Source organism: Cervus canadensis, chromosome 31, assembly GCF_019320065.1.
Source record: "Cervus canadensis isolate Bull #8, Minnesota chromosome 31, ASM1932006v1, whole genome shotgun sequence".
Classification (NCBI taxonomy): Eukaryota; Metazoa; Chordata; class Mammalia; order Artiodactyla; family Cervidae; genus Cervus; species Cervus canadensis.
In genome coordinates this window covers 32,127,475-32,150,190 of record NC_057416.1, presented here as the reverse complement: position 1 = coordinate 32,150,190, position 22,716 = coordinate 32,127,475, and the positions used below count along the sequence as shown (strand labels likewise).

The following is a 22,716-nucleotide window of genomic DNA, read 5'->3' as shown; positions in this document are numbered from 1 at the left end:
TCTGTCCATAAGATTCTGCAGGCAAGAATACTGGAGTGGGTTGCCATTTCCTTCTCCAGCAGATATTCCCAACCCAGGGATCAAACTTGGGTCTCCTGCATTGCAGGCAGATTATTTACTGTCTGAACCACCAATGAAGCCCACAACATTAAATATCTAATAACTATAGTTTTTCTTCTCTGTCTTGAAAAATTACTCAAAATTGTATTTAATTTTTAAGTTGTATTAATTTTCCCTTACCTCTTTATTCCCTATTGTTTTAATATATTATGATAGTTTTTGCAAATTGGTTTTTACTTTTATAAAACTATTGGTGTTTTCCTTGTGACCAAGAGATGACTACATTTGCATGTATTTTCTATATATAATCTATAGACATTTCAGTGTATGTTTTTGGTATCCATTAATGGACTTCCCAGGTAGCACTAGTGATAAAGAACCCACCTGTCAATACAAGAGATGCAAGAGATGCAGGTTTGATCTCTGGGTCAGGAAGATCCCCTGGAGGAGGGCATGGCACCCCACTCCAGTATTCTTGCCTGGAGAATCCCACGGACAGAGGAAATTGGCGGGCTACAATCCATGGGCTCACAAAGAGTTGGATACTACTGAAGAAACAGCATGCATGCACGGTACCCATTCATAAAGTAAAAAGGTCAGTAAGTGTTTAGTAAAGCAAGCTGATAATTTGATCTTTATATGTTAAAATTTATTTCCTATCTATCTGTTAAAGCCTAACACACACACACAACACATGCACACACTCTTTAGTTTTTCTTAGATTCTTCTGATTACTATCAGAGGTTTTATTTTTATACTTTCATCATAATTTACTCATTACTAAATGCTCATTATTAGAAATTCATCTTTAATTTGAATTGTAACATTCAATATAAAATATTTCTTTCATTCTCCTACTTGCACTGTTCTATCACAAACTTTATCTGTTAGTAATATCATCTGGATTTTCTTTTTTTAACAGCTAATCTTGACATGTTTGCTAGTCTTTTAAAAAATATTTTATACCTAATAGTGCTACTTTTAAACTGTCTCACAAATGTCATCTAAATTGAGATTCTTTGCACATTAATGGAAATATTTAATCCATTCCATTATTGTAATAAATGAAGCTGATTTATAGCTTTCTATTTTTCCTGTTCACGCCCACATGGTATTTCCTTTTGATTTTTGCTATAAGATATTTTAAGCAGATAGGTTCTATATGATTTCAAGGTTATACCTTCAGTATTTTATATTCAGATAGTTTAAATATTGAACAACTGGATTCACCTACACAAAAAAAGGCCTCAGTTGCTTATGAGGTGACAATCAAAAATTTTGAGGATTCACTAGAGTTCTTTTTTCCAAAATGCATATAACTCTTACTAGGAAGATACTGAATATGGTTATATAAATAAGGCAGTACCACTTTCTGCTAACCGATAATGCATATATTGCATTCTTCTTTCTGTATGACATAGTGATAAAGTTGGTATACAGTTTTTTGAAGTATGTGTTTTTTAGTGTTACCCAACTCAAAATTTTAGATCAAATTTATTGAGATATGATTTATATACAATTAAATTCTCCTATTTTGGTTGTTGTTCAGTCACTAAGCTGTGATGACTCTTTGCCACCTTATGGACTGCAGCACTCCAGGCTTCCTTGTCCTTCACCATCTCCTGGAGTTTGCTCAGACTTACGTCCATTGAGTCGGTGATGCTATTTAACAATCTCATCCTCTGTTGCCCTCTTTTCCTTTTACCTCCAATCTGTCCCAGCATCAGGGTCTTTTCCAGTGAGTCGGCTCTTTGCATCAGATGACCAAGGTATTAGAGCTTCAGCATCAGCATCAGTCCTTCCAATGAATATTCAGAGTTGATTTCCTTTAGGATGGACTGGCTTGATCCCCGTGAAGTACTCTCAAGAATCTTCAATACCACAATTCAAAAGTACCAATTCTTCTGTGCTCAGCCTTCTTTATGGCCCAACTCTCACATCTGCACACGACTACTGGAAAAACCATAGCTTTGACTGTATGGACCTTTGTTGCCAAAGTGATGCTTGTGCCTTTTAATATGCTGTCTAGATTTGTTATAGATTTCCTTCCAATGAGCAAGTGTCTTTTAATTTTATGGCTGCAGTCACGGTCCATAGTGATTTTGGAGCCCAAAAAAATAAAACCTGTCTCTCTTTCCACTTTTTCCCCTTCTATTTGCCATGAGAAGATGGGAACGATGTCATGATCTTAGTGTTTTGAATGTTGAGTTTTAAGCCAGCTTTTTCACTCTCCTCTTTCACCTTAATCAAGAGGCTCTTTAGATCCTCTTCACTTTCTTTGATACCACATTAGAGTGGTATCATCTGCATTTGAGGTTGCTGATATTTGTCCCAGAAATCTTGATTCCAGCTTGTGATGCATCCAGTCTGGCATTTTGCATATGTACTTTGCATAGAAGTTAAATAAGTAGGGTGATGGTATATGGCCTTGTACTCCTTTCCCAAGATTGAACCAGTCCATTGTTCCATGTATCCCATTTTAAGGATTCATTAATTCTGACAAATAGTGCTCACTTTTTATTCTGAAAAAAAAAATCAATCTACAAAAAATTTAAAATTCAAGGACTATCCATATAACCTTCACCTAGTTTAATTTATTATTAATATTTGCTACCATTTATTCTTTCTATATACCTTCCTCTACCTGTCTATAGATGCAGAACTGGGCATACATTGTTCATTTTGTTGAATTACATATAACAGTAAGCTAAAAACACTTCAGCATGTAGTTCTTAAGAATAAGGACTTTCTGCTGTTTGTGTACTATACCATTAACATGCTCAAGAAACTTAACATTTATTCAATAACATTAAATATATAACAGGAATAATAAATAACATTTGTGCCATAAGTATTAACTATACATAAGTGACATAATATCTATATGTCATATCTAATTATATATAATACATAACATCAAATATAAAATATCTCTGGGCAAAAAGCTAATCCACTGATCTGCTTAACACTGAAAACAACCTCCAACCCTGCCAACAGAGAAACCTAACCAGAGCTTCTGGGAATCTCACTAGCCCACCCTGCAGCTCCAATTACAGTAGTACCTGAGCAGAGAGCCCAGCCAGTGGCTCTCTTGTCTGCAGAGCCAAGGCAATGGCCCTGAGTGTCCAGGGAATTTTAGAGTACAGTCTTTCTTATTTGATCCAAAAATACAATTTCCAGTCCAGGGCTTGTTTTGCAGCCCTAACTGGGCAGGGAACTCATTTATACCACCACCCGAAGTTAAATACAGCCTCACCTAGTCTGATGAGGAAACCTAACTGGAGATCTGGGAATCTGTGTAGCCCGTCCTGCAACTTTCTGGGTAGCTCAGCTGGTAAAGAATCCACCTGCAATGCAGGAGACTCCAGTTTGATTCCTGGGTCAGGAAGATCCCCTGGAGAAGGGAGAGGCTACCTACTCCAGTATTCCTGGGCTTCCCTGGTGGCGCAGATGGTAAAGAAACTGCCTGCAATGGAGGAAACCTGGATTCGACCCCTGGGTTTGGAAGATTCCCTGGAGGAGGGCATGGCAACCCACTCCAGTATTCTTTCCTGGAGAATCCCCATGGACAGAGGAGCTTGGTGGGCTATAGTCCATGGACAGAGGAGCCTGGTGGGTTATAGTCCATGAGGTCTCAACGAGTCAGACGCGACCGAGACACTAAGCATAGCACAGCACACCCTACAACTCCAGTTTAGAAGAGTCCTTGAGGACAGAGCCCATCCAGTCTCCTATCGGTCTGCACAATTACAGTGCCCACCAGGTCAGTGAACACCGTGCATAGTTCTGCTTAATTTGATCCCCTGAGAAAAGGCTGGCTGGAACTGGAACTTGTGGAGGGACCTCACCCAGGCAGGGAAACGAATTCATAGCCCAGCCCACTTCGGAACACAGCCTGCAGTTCAGGGACCACACCTGAGTATACAGGAGGCTGTGTAGCACGTATCATAACACTGCTTATGGGAGTACTGAACAGAGAACACAGCTCATAGCTTTCTGCTTTTGCAGATCAAAACTGGTAGCCTTATCTGACCAGGGAATTCAGAGCAAAGTGTTGTCTGATTCAGGTCATCTAGCATGAGCCATGGAGGCCATGGGGCTCATTCTGCTGGCACACCAGATTAGGGAAGCTAATTCATAGACCTGCCTACTGCTGAGTATAGACCTAGTCCTGACCATCTAGGACGCCTGACTAGAGAATCCAGGCAGCTGTGGAGCCCCAATCCTATAGCCACACTTGGACAGAGAAGTAAGCCAGGAATCCTATACTACTGTTCCTAGCCAGCACCCCACCCATGACCTCAGCCCTCAGGCAGTAGCCTCACCCAAAAATAGAGTCTTACTGCAAACACCATTTACCCAAAGATCCTACCTGCCGACATTCCCAAAGCCTCAAACTAATTTTAATGGTGAAGGACTATCTCTGCCAAAAGGAGTCTATAAAGTCTGGAATCAGTTCATTTCAGTTCAGTCGCTCAGGCATGTCCGACTCTTTGTGACCCCATGAATCGCAGCACGCCAGGCCTCCCTGTCCATCACCAACTCCCAGAGTTTACTCAAACTCATGTCCATCAAGTCGGTGATGCCATCCAGCCATCTCATCCTCTGTCGTCCCCCTCTCCTCCTGCCCCCAATCCCCCCCAGCATCAGGGTCTTTTCCAATGAGTCAGCTCTTCGCATGAGGTGGCCAAAGGATTGGAGTTTCAGCTTCAGCATCAGTCCTTCCAATGAACACCCAGGACTGATCTCCTTTAGGATGGACTGGTTGGATCTCCTTGCAGTCCAAGGGACTCCCAAGAGTCTTCTCCAACACCACAGTTCCAAAGCATCAATTTTTCAGCGCTCAGCTTTCTTCACAGGTCAACTCTCACATCCACACATGACCACTGAAAACCATAGCCTTGACTAGATGGACCTTTGTTGGCAAAGTAATGTCTCTGCTTTTTAATATGCTATCTAGGTTGATCATAACTTTCCTTCCAAGGAGTAAGCATCTTTTAATTTCATGGCTGCAGTCACCATCTGCAGTGATTTTGGAGCCCAAAAAAATAAAGTCTGACACTGTTTCCACTGTCTCCCCATCTATTTCCCATGAAGTGATGGAACCAGATGCCATGATCTTAGTTTTCTGAATGTTGAGCTTTAAGCCAACTTTTTCACTCTCCTCTTTCACTTTCATCAAGAGGCTTTTTAGTTCCTTTTCACTTTCTGCCATAAGGGTGGTGTCATCTGCATATCTGAGGTTATTGATATTTCTCCCAGCAATCTTGATTCGAGCTTGTGCTTCTTCCAGCCCAGCATTGCTCATAATGTACTCTGCATATAAGTTAACTAGGTAGGGTGACAATATACAGCCTTGACGTACTCCTTTTCCTATCTGGAACCAGTCTGTTGTTCCGTGTCCAGTTCTAACTGTTGCTTCCTGGCGTGCATATAGGTTTCTCAAGAGGTAGGTCAGGTGGTCTGGTATTTCCATCTCTTTCAGAATTTTCCATAGTTTATTGTGATCCACACAGTCAAAGGTTTTGGCATAGTCAATAAAGCAGAAATACATGTTTTTTCTGGAACTCTCTTGCTTTTTCGATGATCCAGCAGATGTAGGCATTTCTGGTTCCTCTGCCTTATCTAAAACAGCTTGAACATCTGGAAGTTCATGGTTCACATATTGTTGAAGCCAGGCTTGGAGAATTTTGAGCATTACTTTGCTAGCATGTGAGATGAGTGCAATTGTGTGGTAGTTTGAGCATTCTTTGGGATTGCCTTTCTTTGGGATTGGAATGAAAACTGACCTTTTCCAGTCCTGTGGCCACTGCTGCGTTTTCCAGATTTTCTGGCATATTGAGTGCAACACTTTTACAGCATTATCTTTCAGAATTTGAAATAGCTCAACTGGAATTCCATCACCTCCACTAGCTTTGTTCATAGTGATGCTTTCTAAGGCCCACCTGACTTCACATTCCAAGATGTCTGGCTCTAGGTGAGTGATCACACCATCATGATTATCTGCGTCATGAAGATCATTTTTGTACAGTTCTTCTGTGTATTCTTGCCACCTCTTCTTAGTATCTTCTGCTTCTGTTAAGTCCATACCATTTCTGTCCTTTATTGAGCCCATTTTTGCATGAAATGTTCCCTTGTCAGTAGGTGCCCAATATGCTACTGGAGATCAGTGGAGAAATAAATCCAGAAAGAATGAAGGAATGGAGCCAAAGCAAAAACAATACCCAGTGGTGGATGTGAATGGTGATAGAAGCAAGGTCTGAGGCTGTAAAGAGCAATATTGCATAGGAACCTGGAATGTTAGGTCCATGAATCAAGGCAAATTGGAAGTGGTCAAACAGGAGATGGCAAGAGTGAACATCGACATTCTAGGAATCAGCAAACTAAAATGAACTGGAATGGGTGAATTTACCTCAGATGACCATTATATCTACTACTGTGGGCAGGAATCCCTTAGAAGAAATGGAGTAGCCATCATAGTCAACAAAAGAGTCCGAAATGCAGTACTTGGATGCAATCTTAAAAACTACAGAATGATCTCTATTCGTTTCCAAGGCAAACCATTCAATATCACAGTAATCCAAGCCTATGCCCCAACCAGTAATGCTGAAGAAGCTGAAGTTGAATGGTTCTATGAAGATCTACAAGACCTTCTAGAACTAACACCCAAAAAAGACATCCTTTTCATTATAGGAGACTGGAATGCAAAAGTAGGAAGTCAAGAAACACCTGGAGTAACAGGCAAATTTGACCTTGGAGTATGGAATGAAGCACAGCAAAGGCTAATAGAGTTTTGCCAGGAGAACACCCTGGTCATAGCAAACACCTTCTTCCAACAATAGAAGAGAAGACTCTACACATGGACATCACCAGATGGTCAACACTGAAATCAGATTGATTATATTCTTTGCAGCCAAAGATGGAGAAGCTCTATACAGTCAGCAAAAACAAGACCGGGAGCTGACTGTGGCTCAGATGATGAACTCATTATTGGCAAATTCAGACTGAAGTTGAAGAAAGTAGGGAAAACCACTAGACAATTCAGGTATGACCTAAATCAAATCCCTTATGACTATGCAGTGGAAGTGAGAAATAGATTTAAGGGACTAGATCTGATAGACAAGAGTGCCTGATGAACTATGGACAGAGGTTCGTGACATTGTACAGGAGACAGGGATCAAGACCATCCCCATGGAAAAGAAATGCAAAAAGGCAAAATGGTTATCTGAGGAGGCCTTACAAATAGCTGTGAAAAGAAGAAAAGTGAAAAGCAAAGGGGAAAAGGAAAGAGATTCCCATTTGAATGCAGAGTTCCAAAGAATAGTAAGGAGGGATAAGAAAGCCTTCCTCAGCAATCAATGCAAAGAAATAGAGGAAAACAACAGAATGGGAAAGACTAGATATCTCTTCAAGAAAAGTGTGGAATAGAGGTAGCTAATTCAAATGCTCAGATATCATGTGAGGCATCAAGAATCAAAAAAAAAAAAAAAAAAATTTCAGGAAAACATGACACCACTGAAGGAAATTAACAAAGTTCCCATAACTGATCCCAGTGAAATGGAGATCTATAAGCTCTCAAAGAAATCAGAAAAACCATCTTTAAAAAGTTTAGAGAACTACAAGAACACAAAGACAACTAAACAAAATTAGAAAAACAATACATGAGCAAAGAAAGTTTTCAACTAAGAAACAGAGATAAACAAAAACAACAATAAAAACAAATGGATATCTTAGAGCTGAAAAAATACAATAACTGAACTGTAGAAACCAAAAGAGTTTCAACAACAGACTCAATCATGCAGAATAAAAAAAACAGTTATCTATGAAACAGGGTATCCAGCGTTATCCATTCAGAGAGAAAAGGAATGAAAAAGAATGAAGAAAGCTTATGACACTAATGGAAAACAATAAAAAGAAAGACTATCTACAATATGGGAAATGAGAAAGAAAGGAAAAATGGACCGCAAGTATATTTAAGCCAGTAATAACTGAAAACTTCCCAAACATGTGGAAATAGGCATCCACATCATGGAGGCTCAAAAGATCCCAAATAGGGGTATATCCAGACACATTTTAGTGTCCCTTGGACTGCAAGGAGATACAACCAGTCCATCCTAAAGGAGATCAGTCCTGGGTGTTCATTGGAAGGACTGATGCTGAAGCTGAAACTCCAATCCTTTGGCCACCTCATGCGAAGAGGTGACTCATTGGAGAAGACCCTGATGCTGGCGGGGATTAGGGACAGGAGGAGAAGGGGACGATAGAGGATGAGATGGTTGGATGGCATCACCGACTTGATGGACATGAGTTTGAGCAAGCTCCAGGAGTTGGTGATGGACAGGGAAGGCGGGAGTGCTGCAGTCCACGGGGTCGCAAAGTTGGACACGACTGAGCTGAACCGAACCTAGACATCACTGGATCATTTATTCAAAAGGGTAGATAGAGTTGAATCCAGCAAAGAACCAGGACCTGTGCCATCACGTCAGGCATGAGTGAAGCTGCAGCTTGCCCTTCATCTCCTTGCTGATGACCCGTCCGCTCACCGTCTCCCACTGCCCCTTCTTCCTCCAGTCAGCAGCTCTTCTTGCCTCTTCACTGGATGCCAGCCCTTATATGCCAGCTCTTGTACTGTACTACTATACTTTTCAAGGTCCTCCACTATAAGGTTTTAAATGTTTTATTTTTATGCTTGTTTGTTATGTATTATTTGTGTGAAAAGTATTATAAACCTATTAGAGTACAGTACTACCTAGGCTAACTTTGTTGGACTTAAGAACTACCTGGACTTGGGAATGTGCTCTTGGAATGGAACTCATTCATATGTAGGGGAATTTCTATAATAGACAAAAGAATGATGACAGAAATGGTCAAAGCAATACCAAACGTCATCAAATCACAAAAGAATACAAGATCAAAAGCCGAGAAATGATAGCTCTACAAAGCAGTCAGAAAATAATTAACAAAAGGGTAGTAGTAAGTCTTTACTAATCAATAATTACTTGAAATGTACATGGATTAAATTCTCTAATAAAAAGACAGAGAATGGCTGAATGGAAAAAAAAGAAGAGCCAATAATATGCTGCCAATAAGAAACTCAACATTAAAGACAAAAATATACTGAGGGAAAGGATGGAAAAAGAAATTACAAGCTAATGATAACCACAAAGAATCAAGGACAAATAAACTCATTTCAGATGAAATAAAAATTAAGCTAAAAATGGTAACACAGACAAAGAAGTGCATTCCACAATGACAAAGCAATCAATCCATCAAGAATATATAGCAATTATAAGTATTTATGCACAAAACATCAGAGTATATAAATATATAAAGCAAATATAAACAAAACTAAAAAGGAGAAATAAACAATAGTACAATACTTAGAAACTTTAATATTCCATTTTCAAAAATATTTCATCCAGAAAACTGGACAGCCACAGGTAAAAGAATGAAATTTAAACACTCACTAAAACCACACAGCAAAATAAACTCAAAATGAATTAAAGACCTAAATGTAAAAGATAGCATGCAGATACTATAAGACTCTTAGAGGAAAACATAGGCAGAGAACTCTTTGATGGAAATTGCAGCAATATCCTTTTGTATCCACCCTTGAGAGTAATGAAAATAAAAGCAAAAATAAAGAATTGTGACCTAATTAAAATGAAAAGCTTCTGCATAGCAAAGGAAACCATCAACAAAATGAAGACAGCCCACACAACAGGAGGACATTTTTGCAAATGATGGGATTGACAAGGGGTTAATCTCCAAAATACACAAACACTTCACACAGCTCAGTATCTAAATAATAAACAACAAGATCAAAAGGTGGCAGAAGATCTAAATAGACATTTCTCCAAAGAAGGCATACAGATGGCCAAGAGGCACATGAAAATACATTCAACACTAATTATTAAAGAAATTCAAATCAAAACTACAATCAGGCATCACTTCACACCAGTCAGAATGGCCATCATCAAAAAGTCTGTAAACAATAAATGCTGGAGAGGGTGTGGAGGAAAGGGGACCTTCTTACATCATTAAGTGGAAATCTTAGTCGCTCAGTCATGTCCAACTCTTTGCAACCCCATGGACAGTAGCCCACCAGGCTCCTCTGTCCATGGGATTCTCCAGGCAGGAATACTGGAGTGGGTTGCCATTTCCTCCTCCAGAGGATCTTCCCAACACAGGGATGGAATCTGCATCTCCTAAATTGACAGGCAAATTCTTTACCACTGAACCACCTGAAAAGAAAGAAAGTGAAGTTGCTCAGTCACATCCAACTCTGAGACCCCATGGACTGTAGCCTACCAGGCTCCTCCATTCATGGGATTTTCCAGGCAAGGGTACTGGAATGGGTTGCCATTTCCTTCTCTGTGAACCACTTAGGAAGCCCCTAATTCAAAAAGATACATGCACTATAATGTTCACTGAAGCACTATTTACAAATAATCAAGACATGGAAGCAATCTAAATGCCCATCAATAGATGAATGGATAAAGAAGATATTGTACATATATACAATGTAATATTACTCGGTCATGAAAAGACTGAACTAGTGCCATTTGCAGCAACATGGGTAGACCAAGAGATTATTATACTAAGTAAGTTAGAGAGAGAAACACAAATATTATACATGTGGAATCTAAAGAAAAGATACAAATAAACTCATTTTAAAAACAAAACTACATTCACAGACTTACAGAACAAACTTATGGCTATCAAAGGGGAAAGATGGGAAAAAATAAATTAGAAGTTGAGATTAACAGATACATACTATATTTAAAACAGATAATCAACAAAGGCCTACCATGTAGCACAGGGAAGTATATTCAGTATTTTATAATAACATATATGGGACAAGAATCTGAAAACAAATAGATATACATATATATATAAATAACTGAATCACTTTGTTGTACACCCAAAACTAATACATTTAAAATCAACATACTTCAATATAAAATTTTAAGTGAAGATACAGAAAACTAAAATTAAAAATGAAAAGAAGACATTACAATGGATATCACAAAAATAAACAGGATTTTAAGAGACTACTATGAATCAGTTCAGTTCAGTTGGAAAAGCCAAGATATATTCTTAGAAACCTAACCAACCAAGACTGAAATACACAAAAATATTAAATATGTGACTAGATCAATAATTAGATTGAACCAGTAATCAAAAGCCATGTAATAAAGTAAAATCCAAGATGTGGTAGATTCACTAACATATTTTATCAAACATTTAAAGAAGAAAGATCTCAAAGAGATATTTACACACACATGTTCCTTGCGTCACTACTTAAAACAGCAAAGTGGAAGAAAGTCAAAAGTCCATTAATAGGTGACTGGATAAAGAAAATATTGTATAGGGGGACATAATGGGACATTTTGCACCCTTAAAAAAGGACATAATTCCACATGTTACAACATAAATGAAAGTTTAGGACATTATGCTAAACAAATAAAATGAACTCTGTACTCTTTCATTAGGAAACAGAGAAGTGAGTAATTTCACACTGGTGGGCTATTTCAAGAAAAGGCACTAAGAGATCTTTTGCAAGCTCCCCACTGGGCTTCATGAAGATCACAGTCAATTCTCAAACCTGCCACAGGTAACCACATAGCAACATATATTTTGCTTAAATGAAGTTGTTGAAACCTTTTTAGCTGTATCATAATAAAGAACATTTTCTGTGTGAGGAAAAAAAGGTGGTTAAAAAATCATCCCGTTTAAAAAAAAAGAAAGAAAGAAAGAAAGACGACTATAAAGGTTTTAAGATCGCTGTATTAATGAAAGGCCACCAGATTAGATAAAAGGGTCTGACGAAAGTCCAAAAAGGTCTCTGGGCTTCCAATCAAATAAATAAACAACTACCGGTTTACACCATTAAATTTTGGAGAGGTATGCCACACAGTAAGAGACAACTTACACTTACCTTAAAGTCTACTTTGTCTTTGATTTTAGAATTTCTGTTTTTACGGTATAGTTTTATAGCCTTCTACTTTCATGACATACCATATTATTTTTGATATGTCAGTTGTAAGCAGAGGGTATACGTAGGTATGTATGTGTGTTATGTGCATGTATGTCTTGCATCATACTCTGTTCTTTTCTTTTAATTAAACCTTATCATCAGATTTTATTTATTTATTTATTGGCTGCATTGGGACTCTGTTGCTCTGTGCGGGCTTTCTCTGGTTACGGTTAGTGGAGGCTACTCTCTCACTGCAGCGTGCAGGCTTCACACTGGGGCGGCTTCTCTTGTTGTGGAGCACAGGCTCTAGGCTTGTGGGCTTCGGTAGTTGCAGCTCACGGGCTCTAGGGTGTGGGCTCAGTAGCTTCAGGACACAAGGGCTTGTTTGCGCCACAGCATGTGGGAACTTCCCAGACCAGGGATCAAACCCACATGCCCTGCACTAGCAGGGAGTTTCTTAAACACTGGACCTCCAGGGAAGGCCTTAACACCGGCTTTTAACTGCAGTACTCAGTCCCTCTACATCTACTACAGTTATTTATATATTTTACTTGAAATATTTTATCTTAATCTTAGCTTTTAAATTGTCTCATATTTACACAATATTTAATATACAACATTTTTCTTTCCTTTTTTTGCCTTCCTTATGCTAATTGTGCTTAAAATTTTGCTCTCTTACTTTGAACTGCTTTGTAATTTTATAGAAATATGATTTTAGAGTATGTGTTGGTCACCTTAGCCATGATAAAAAAATCCTCCATTTTTTAATGAGTCATGCACTTCAGTCTCTGTGACCTCTGCCAAGAGTTAGCTCAGCTTCCCTGACTCATATATACTGCTCCAGAATCAATGACTTCCTACTGGGAAAAAATATATTTCATAACTTATATCTTAAAATTTTAGTATCTACACGTTTTCTGAGTCTAATGTGTGATTTGTTTTGCTAACCCTTGATATGGTGGTTAAATCTCTTATGGATTTTGAGCTCATATATGGCTGACATTCATCTGTAGGAATCCTGCTTGAACTTGCATTCCTCCAGAGAAAAGTATGACTTGCTTCCATCAGCTGCCCTCAAATCTACCAACCTAGGTCAAATGTAGCTTTCTGGTTTAGACTCTACTAACCACTTATGTTGTATGAGCTTAAAACCTAAACCCTGAAGTACAGTCATGCATCCTCATTATGAGAATTGTCATTTCATCGACCTTGAACTTAGTTGAACAAAACATAACTTGTTTACCTAGAACTTAGCTAGAACAAAACAGATAACTCATTTTCTCCTTTTGCTTAAAAGGAGTGGCATATTTTTTTTATAGTAGACTAATCTTCTGGCTCAGATGGTAAAGCGTCTGCCTTCAATGCAGGAGACCCGGATTCTATGCCCGGGTTGGGAAGAGTTCCTGGAGAAGGAAATGGCAACCCACTCCAGTACTCTTTGCCTGGAGAATCCCACGGACGGAGGAGCCTGGTGGGCTACAGTCCATGGGGTCACAAAGAGTCAGACACGACTGAGCGACTTCACTTTTCACTCTTCCAATTAAGCTGAGGAAATTAAATATTATTGTATGTGGGGTTTGAGAGTTTGGAGGAATTCTAATCTACATTTCCATTGAGGATGTAGCCCTTCTGGAAAAAAAAAAAAGAAAGAAAACTAGCGGGCAAGCTTTAAAAAATGAAAAGATAGTTCACTTTACAAAAGCGATTAAGAGTGCCTATAATACAAAATAAATGAATTAACAAAAACGGTATAGTCACAATTTTTAAGAATTCATTCATGGTAAAAGCAAAATAAACATTTATCAGAAAATGGTTTTTAAATTTTCATTATATCATTGAAATCAAGTTAAGACAATTATTAAATCATTTAAAAATATAAATGCAAAAAAAAAAGAAAAAACTTACCAGATTTTTATCCACAACAATATACATATCAATGTATCGGGAGGATAATTTGGTATGGCCAAGTCTCTGAAAAACATATAACATGACTCCTGAGAAATTTGTAAAAATGTACATTCTATTGAAATTATGTTCAGAGATAAACTGAGAGACATGTTGCTACTGATTATATATTAAGGTGATTTCCAAATACAAATTTTAAGTACTATTCAGAAAATTCCAGTCCAAAATATGCCTATGGTTAATAAGAATTTTCAGTGAGATTCAGCACTCTATATGATCCCCAGGCATAATTTGATTTTTACAGTAGCTGATATGAGAAATATTAAGTTTATAACATAAAATTTTCCTTTGCTTGTGCGCTCATTCAGTGGTGTCTAACTCCTTGTGACTTCACGGACTGTAGCCTGTCAGGCTCCTCTGTCCATGGGATTACCCAGACAGGAATACTGGAGTGGGCTGCCATTGCCTTCTCCAGGCGATCTTCCCTACCCAGGGATCAAACCCGTGTCTCCTTTGTCTCCTGCAGTGGCAGGCAGATTCTTTACCACTGGGCCACCAGGGAAGCCTTCCTTTCCTTAGCCTTGTGAGCATTTTTCATAGAAATCTTTCATGTGGGCAGATTTTTTGCTATCAATTATTAGAAACTACTTTTGACAAACCATGTGGTTTAGAAAAATATTACTAAAGTTTACAATCACTGACAGCTCACTGGATCCGGGAATGTTATTTATGGCAGCTTACAGCTCTTTGTGGAGGAAGAATTCATCAGCTTGCTTTACACATACCTTATGCAAGCCACTAACTATTACTACTCATTTCTGAATTCTCACATAACAAAGACTCATTTAGAAATTCAGATCACATATTCACTCAAATTATGAGAATAATTCAGGAAAAGGAAGAATTTACATTAATTATCCAAATGTCCACATATGAAAATTAGCTTTTAGGTTTATTTATTTTTATATTCACAGTTTCCAAAATCAATTACCTAAGTTTTTGCTAAACTTTCATCTAACAAGAAGCATAGCAAAAAATTTCATTCTGCATCTATCTGAAAATCATGAAATGCCATCAGGAAAAAGTAAAATAAAATTTACAAGTCACCAAATTTTGCTCTGCAAGTATTTTTCATTTTATAATGTTACACAGAATATATTATAATAAGGAGTCCACACTTACTTCTGAACTTTTTCTGACTTTATACTGTGAGCTCTCATAGCTGTAAGTGTCATTTTTCAGTAACAGAGGGATAGGATTTATATCACTTTTTTCTTCATAAATCATGTGCATGAATCCTGATACAGACTCAACTGGTTCAACCGCATATGAGATGTTTTGAAACTGCAGTGTTCCCCTGAATGGTAAAATAATCAAAACAAATCTGAAATTATTCTACTGGAACTGTAATTCTAATAAGAAATGTTGGCCAAAAAACAATTTTTTTTTTACATTTAAAGTCACCTTGGTTTTTCTATTTATCTCTTTATTCTTTGAGGTATTATTCTAGAACTGGACAGTAATAACACAGCATATGTCTGGCTTTTTATTACAAATATTCCAATAGAAATATTTTTATTATCTTAAAAGAAATTAGTGTTAATGGCATGCATCTGTCAACTTAAAAAAAATGCACAATGAGAGAGCTGCAAGGTAAGTTTTATTTGGGAGCAAAATGAGGACTGCAGCCCAGGTGATAGTACCTCAGATAGCTCTAACTGTTCCAAAGAGGTAGCGGGGAAGGAGAGTTTGTAAGTGATTTTTGTGAAGGTGGTGTACATGCGATCAAGCATATATTTTTTGTAGAAAGTTTCTGCTAGTCTCGGAAGCTTCTGCTAGCCACAGGAAATAGTCATCACCATGAAGGATTTTATTGCTTTTCTAGCTATGAGGAAATACAAGAATTGGGCTCATAAAATCAGCTCCTGAGAATATCTAACTACCTAAAGACCTGTTCTGCCAGTCTTCACAGAGCACAGAGTGCCTCATTTCTGCTCTCAACCCTGAACTTCACTCCTCCAGGGGGTACAAATTCAGCAGGAGCATACAATTTAATCCTTGTTGAGGCAGATGGCAAGGGCCAATATGTAGGCACATCTACACACACCTATGACACATCTATGTGTTTAAACAGGTTGAGATCTCTACCTAGGGTGTTGATGTTCTAACCAAGATTTTAGCCATAGGCACTCTTTTCCTTAGTTTAGATTCCTTTCTTCTCTTTGAAATCCCTATATCTCCCATGACACTTCATGTTCTACATCATTTGTGTGGCTGAGTTAAAGGTGCTATCTGCCTGAGAATGACTGTGAGCAGAGCCAAAGTATCAGTCAGACTCAGGCATTCCGCACTGTCAGTCATTCTAGGAAATTAAGACAACTGTAAAAACATAAAGAACTTGAGAAAACTAGTATGAAGACACCCAATCAACACTACCTATACTCAAGATTGGTCTAAGCCTCAAGCAGCATAGCCTGTTAGAATCAACAGGTAGACTCCCATCCGGATTGGATACTACCAGGGTGACTAACTTTATTGTATCAGTAATTCTGGTTCACTCCTTAGGAAATTGAAATAATAAAGGTGACTTTAGAACTAGAGAAAGTACTGGAGGATAAATATTACAGTTTAGCAAGATCTAATACTGGCAAAAGGAGTATCTCTAAATGGGCTACAACCTGAGTCCTGAACAAATGTTGAGTGATACAAGAGAATTTGGAAAACCTGCAACATATCCATGATAACTGCAATCCATCTGAGAAAAAAGAAAACACAGAAAAAAAAAAAAGGTTAACTTCTTTTTTAAATGGACATTCCAGATACCTCATTTGTAATTTTTACTTTCACTACCTTAGTACTTTAATATGAATGGCCATGACCCAATGAGTTGTGCCAGGCAGAAATAAGAACTAGTTCAGGTTATTTAATTTCACTGAATGTGTGAAATAACATTCCAGTTATTTCATAATATTTATATTTTAAGGAAAATTCAGAATAAGAAATTTGTAACAAAGAAACCTAAGTCTTACCTGAGCTGACAAAGGCTGATGATGTTGGATGTCATTTTTGTCATAAAAGTAAACAACAGACGCTGAAGATAAAAACGACCTAGGCAGAAATCACAAAAACATGGTCAAATTGTAAACAGAAAACATAGAAAACTTATTCTTCATAATACAAATTTTATTTTTAAAGGAGGAATTTAAAGTAGTGCTAATTATCTTGGCATATCTTATTGCCCAGATTCTGGTCATTTAAATAAGTTTGGGGCAGAGGGAGGTATTTTAACTAGAGTGACATAATACAAAAATGCACGATAATGAACAACTCAAACTGCTAGAAATATCAAACAGTGAAATAAGACAGGTCTCGATTTTCAGCATAGAACTTTCAAATCCTTGTCATTATTGCTCATTAATTCTAGGTTTCAAACTTGAATCTCAAAATTAAAATGTAGGGTTAGGCCAAAATTTTGAAAGAATTTCTTAGCATCACTACAAAATTCACATTCACTAACCTTAACTGTGGTGTTGGAGAAGACTCTTGAGAGTCCCCTGGACTACAAGGAGATCAACCCAGTCAATTCTAAAGGAAATCAGTCCTGAAAATTCATTGGAAGGACTGATGCTGAAGCTGAAGCTCCAATACTTTGGTCACCTGATGCGAAGAACTGACTCATTGGAAAAGACCCTGATGCTGGGAAAGACTGAAGGCAGGAGGAGAAGGGGACGACAGGGGAGGAGATGGTTGGATGGCATCACCAACTTGATGACATGAGTTTGAGCAAGCTCCAGGAGTTGGTGATGGACAGGGAAGGCTGGCGTGCTGCAGTCCATGGGGTCACAGAGTCAGACACAACTGAGCAACTGAACTGAACTGAACTGAACCTTAACTGAGTACCAAGTTCTTCTCAATAACCCTGGTCAGAATTTTCTTTCGTTCTCCTCAGTAATTATACAAAAACTTGACATCGTTCCTGCCAATCGTCTCAGTAACTTCCATGTCACCTCACTGTCAGATCCCCTGTACCCTACCTTACTCCTTATCTTTGAGAATGATTGCTTCTTTTGTTCAAAGCAAACCCTCACACTTGTACTATGCATCTTATTCTGTGCCATGTATTGAAGATACATCACTTTATTAGTACTGTAATTTCAAGCTCTTCCTCTCTACTGTTTTTATCTTAATACTACTGAAAAGTTTACTGTCATTATCATCCTGAATAACTGTCCTTCAGCTTCTGTGTCTTCCTCTCGCTATTCCCTACATATTTTCAATTCTCAATAGATTTTATCAAAAGAGTAGTCTACACACAGTTTCTTCACTTAGTCAATTGTTACTCACCCTTAACTGCTCTAGAAAAGATCCAGAATGTCAAATCCAAAAGACAATTTTAAAACAACCATTGCATTGGACTTCTGGTATCATTTTTAAAACTGTGGCCACTTTGTCTATTCACTTAATTTAAATCACACATCACTCATGCTTCTCTTCCTACCTCCCTGACCCTTCTAGCTTGATCTCTTTTGGCAGAACCAAAAAGAGAAATACTGGTCTTTCCCAAGATTCCATCTTTAGCCACCTGTATGTTTGTAAGCACTCTGTAAGTTCTCATTTTTTTAAATTACTGCTAAAGCTATATTGCTAATCTCTCCTTGGAGATTCAAATTCTTATATTTGTATACCTAATGGAAAAAAAGCCACTTGAATATCTTACAAGCAATGCAAACCAAACTCACCCCTCAGATAAATATCTCCTTCATTAATACCCCTCATTTTATTACACTATAATCCACCAATTTTAAGCAACAACTAAATTATCCAAAATTCCTCACTGTTTCCCAATCATCCTAACAAATCTGTCCTTAAGATCTACTGAATTTTTCTTTCCAGTGCAATGATCACTGTTCAAGCTACTATCATCATGCACTTAAACTATTAGATAATCATATAATTAGACATTCCACTTCCATTTTTACCCCCTCAAAAACAGCCTACGAGACTCAATGGACCTATATAAGTACATGTTTAAAAATATTTATGGCTTCTAATATCCTTACCATGGCATTACAGATCTTCTACAATCTGGCCTGCCCACTTTTCCAAAATCTTTTACTTTTATCCTCAAAAAATATGTCATTCAGTCACTCTCACACTGACGTTCTGCACACCACAAAATCTACTCTGTATCAACCTGCAGATGATTTCCTCAAAACAGAATACCCCTCAACACTACCCCACTTCTTTTAGAACTAAGTATCTTTCCTCAAGTCATCTCTTTGCTAAAAGCCTTCCCTGATTTCCAAAGAATACTATCTACACATTTATCACAATATTGCATTATAAAACAATTCTTCATTTATCTATTGAGGTGTCTGAATACATCTTTATTACAAATTATTTAACTAAGACTACTTGTCTCATTGCCTTTTGTGTGCTTAGGACTTTACCCAAAAACTGATATATAATAGGTATCAAATGTATACACATATCTAATAAACATTTGAATTAAAATGATTCTATGCATAATTATTTTTTAAAACCAATACACCAAAAAATTAAAATTTTGAAAGATAAAATAATTACTTACTGCTTTGTAAGATGGACAAAATATGGATTTCCTCCTATTGTAATGACATAAGCCACCTGTACGTGAGCATCCAAAAAAAAATCAATAATAACACTTACAAGAATTATGCTAAATAATGTTTTCTCTAAGTTATCCTTTTAAGATTGACAAAATTAATAATACATAACTATTGTATGTGCTTCCCTTGCCATGTGGATATTCAAATCTTCAGAATTCTGAATTGAGAACTACATGGGAGCATTCCCACATGTCTGCTATTCACCATTACTGACATATCTGAGGAATAAGCTTGCTGATAATCATCTGTTGTCTAAGACACACACCGTCAACTCACCATGCCCAAGGTAAATGCCAAGATGCCCACCTCACTTGAGAGAAACCATTTCTTGCTCACTCCCAGCCCTCCTAGAAAGTAAATTTTCCTGCTCATTGGAACAGACACTTCCAAAAGGCAGAACTACAAGAAATGTATTACACCTGTGGCAAGATAACACAACAAGTACCATTGCACTTTGCTTATCAAATGCAAGCAATGAAATTCCTCTGGAACAGAATGTAGGAGAGAACAGAGGAAGATCACAGACATGCCTAGAGAACCCTCTAGAAGATAACAGAAATTATAAGATTCATTAAATCATTTATTTGGTTAATTTTTAAAAATTATTTTAGCAAGAGAAATAGCCATTTAAAAGTTTTTAGTTCTTCAACTTTCTATTATAACAAAACAAGATTCTCTGCAATAGACAAATGCTCTGTGAAGAATCACTTGAATGGCACTCTGGAAAGAAGTCTGAATGGAGTCTAGAGGGGACCTGAAAATTGTGCCCTCTAAAAATGCCTTGCTATTAAATAAATATGATGAAAAGAAAGGGGAAAAACAGCAACAAAATTAGGATGCAATTAACAAGAAATGTACAAAACTGACAGGAAGAAAAAATTCCAAAAAGACATCATCCAGAGCTTCTACAAACTTTTATACACAAATCCAACTGCTTGGGTTCAATTGTTTTCTCCCTCCATCCAAATTTACATGTGAATTCCTAACTTTAGAATGTGACCTTATTCAGAGACAAGGCCTCTACAGAAGTAATCAAGTTAAGGAGAGGCCATTAGTGTGGCCCTAATCAAGCAATGACAACCCACTCCAGTACTCTTGCCTGGAAAATCCCATGGACGGAGGAGCTTGGTAGGCTGCAGTCCATGGGGTCACAGAGTCGCACACGACTGAGCGACTTCACTTTCACTTTTCACTTTCATGCATTGAAGGAAATGGCAACCCACTCCAGTGTTCTTGCCTGGAGAATCCCAGGGATGGGGGAGCCTGGTGGGCTGCCGTCTGTGGGGTCGCACAGAGTCGGACACGACTGAAGCAAGTTAGCAGCAGCAGTAGCAATCCAATGTAAGTGGTATCCATCTAAAAAAAGGAAATTTGGACACACCTACACAATGGGAGAATCTCCGGTCTCTATAAGTTAATGGCAGAGGCTGGGAACAGATCTGTCCCTCATAGTACTCAAAAAGAACCAATGCTACCAACCTCTTGATCTTGGACTTTTAGCCTCCAAAACTATGAGACAATAAGTTTCTGTCACTTAAGACACATTGTTTGTGTTTCTTTGTCATAGGGGCCTTTGCAAACAAATACACCAACTTTCCCTTAAAAAAAAATGATAACAAATGCTAAAGAACAGGATCAAATTAAAAACAAATAAAAAATAGAGAATAACAACAAGCCTACAAGTAATACCTATTAAATAACTGATTAAAATGAGAACATGGAGAAGTTCGATAGAAGTGTAGAATCTGTAATAAAGAAACAAATTAAAATTGTACAGCAGAAAAAAACAGTATCTGTTATTAAAAATTCAATGAAAGGGTATAAAAGCAGATTAGACCTTGCAGGGGTTAAGATTGGTGACAGGAATACAGGTGAGGAGAAAATATCCATGTTGAAACACAGAGAGAAAAATGCAAAGAAGATAACAAGAGAAATGCAACCAGTTAAAAATGTCTAACACTCATGTACTTCCCTTGTGGCTCAGAATGTAAAGCATCTGCCTACAATGCAGGAGACCTAGGTTCGATCCCTGGGTCAGAAGATCCCCTGGAGAAGAAAATGGCACCCCACTCCAGTACTCTTGCCTGGAAAATCCCATGGATGGAGGAGCCTGGTAGGCTACAGTCCATAGGGTCTCAAAGACTCAGACACGACTGAGCGACTTCACTTCACTTCACTTCACTTCAACACTCATGCAATTATAATCCAAAAAATAAGGAGAAAGGTAAGGCTAAAAAATAACATTTGGAAAATTCACAGTTGACACTTTCAAAGCTTATGAAAGATAACAACTCACAGTGTCAAATTATTATATAATTCCAAAGCAGGATGAACACAAAGAAAGCAAACTTAGGCATGTCATACGCAAACATTTAAAACAAAGGAAAAAGAGAAAACACTCAAAATCAATAAGAGAAAAATGACACATTACGTTCAAAACAATTCTTAATAAATTGTGTGAATGACAGAAGGCAATGGAATGACCTCTTCAAAGTGTTGAAAAAAAAGTATGAGCACCAGTACTGACCTATATTAAAACTTGTAATAAAGCTACATTAATTAAGGCAGCAGAATATAGGATGATAGGAATAACAGTCCAACAGCACAGATGATAAAGGGATCAAGGCAACAAGTTGATATAATAATTGTAAATATATATGCACCCAACATGCCGCAGCTGCTAAGTCGCTTCATTCATGTCCGACTCTGCGCAATCCCATAGACATAGGAGTACGTAAATACATAAAGCAAATATTAACAAACAAAAAAGGAGAAATTGAGAGTAACACAACAACAATAGGGTTTTTAACCCTTCACTTACATCAATACACAGATAATAGAGACAGAAAATTAAAATGAATAAGGAAACACTGGCCTTAAATGACACACTATCAAATGAACTTGAGAGATTCTTACAGAAAATTCCATCCAAAAGAAGAATACACTCTTCAGGGGCACTAGAAGCATTTCCAGAATAGACCACATACTATGCCAAAAACAAATCTCAGTAAATTTGAGAAAACTGAAATCACATCACTCATTTTTTCAGACCACAGAGGTCTGAGACTAGAAATCAGAACAAGAAAAAAAAATTACAAAAAAACACTAGCATGTGGAGTCTGA

General features: G+C 37.6%; 1 protein-coding gene across 1 annotated transcript in view; it reads right to left on the bottom strand.

Annotated features, from left to right (window-relative positions):
- The window catches only part of LOC122432472 (disintegrin and metalloproteinase domain-containing protein 5-like), a 131,756-nt gene that overhangs the window by 102,545 nt on the left and 6,495 nt on the right, over window positions 1–22,716 (bottom strand). The window contains exons 3-7 of the mRNA XM_043454428.1: window positions 19,536–19,591; window positions 16,975–17,053; window positions 16,624–16,700; window positions 15,128–15,302; window positions 13,946–14,011 (exon numbers count right to left, since the gene is read on the bottom strand). Of these exons, the coding sequence (XP_043310363.1) occupies window positions 13,946–14,011; window positions 15,128–15,302; window positions 16,624–16,700; window positions 16,975–17,053; window positions 19,536–19,591 (453 nt within the window). The remainder of the gene's footprint in view (window positions 1–13,945; window positions 14,012–15,127; window positions 15,303–16,623; window positions 16,701–16,974; window positions 17,054–19,535; window positions 19,592–22,716) is intronic.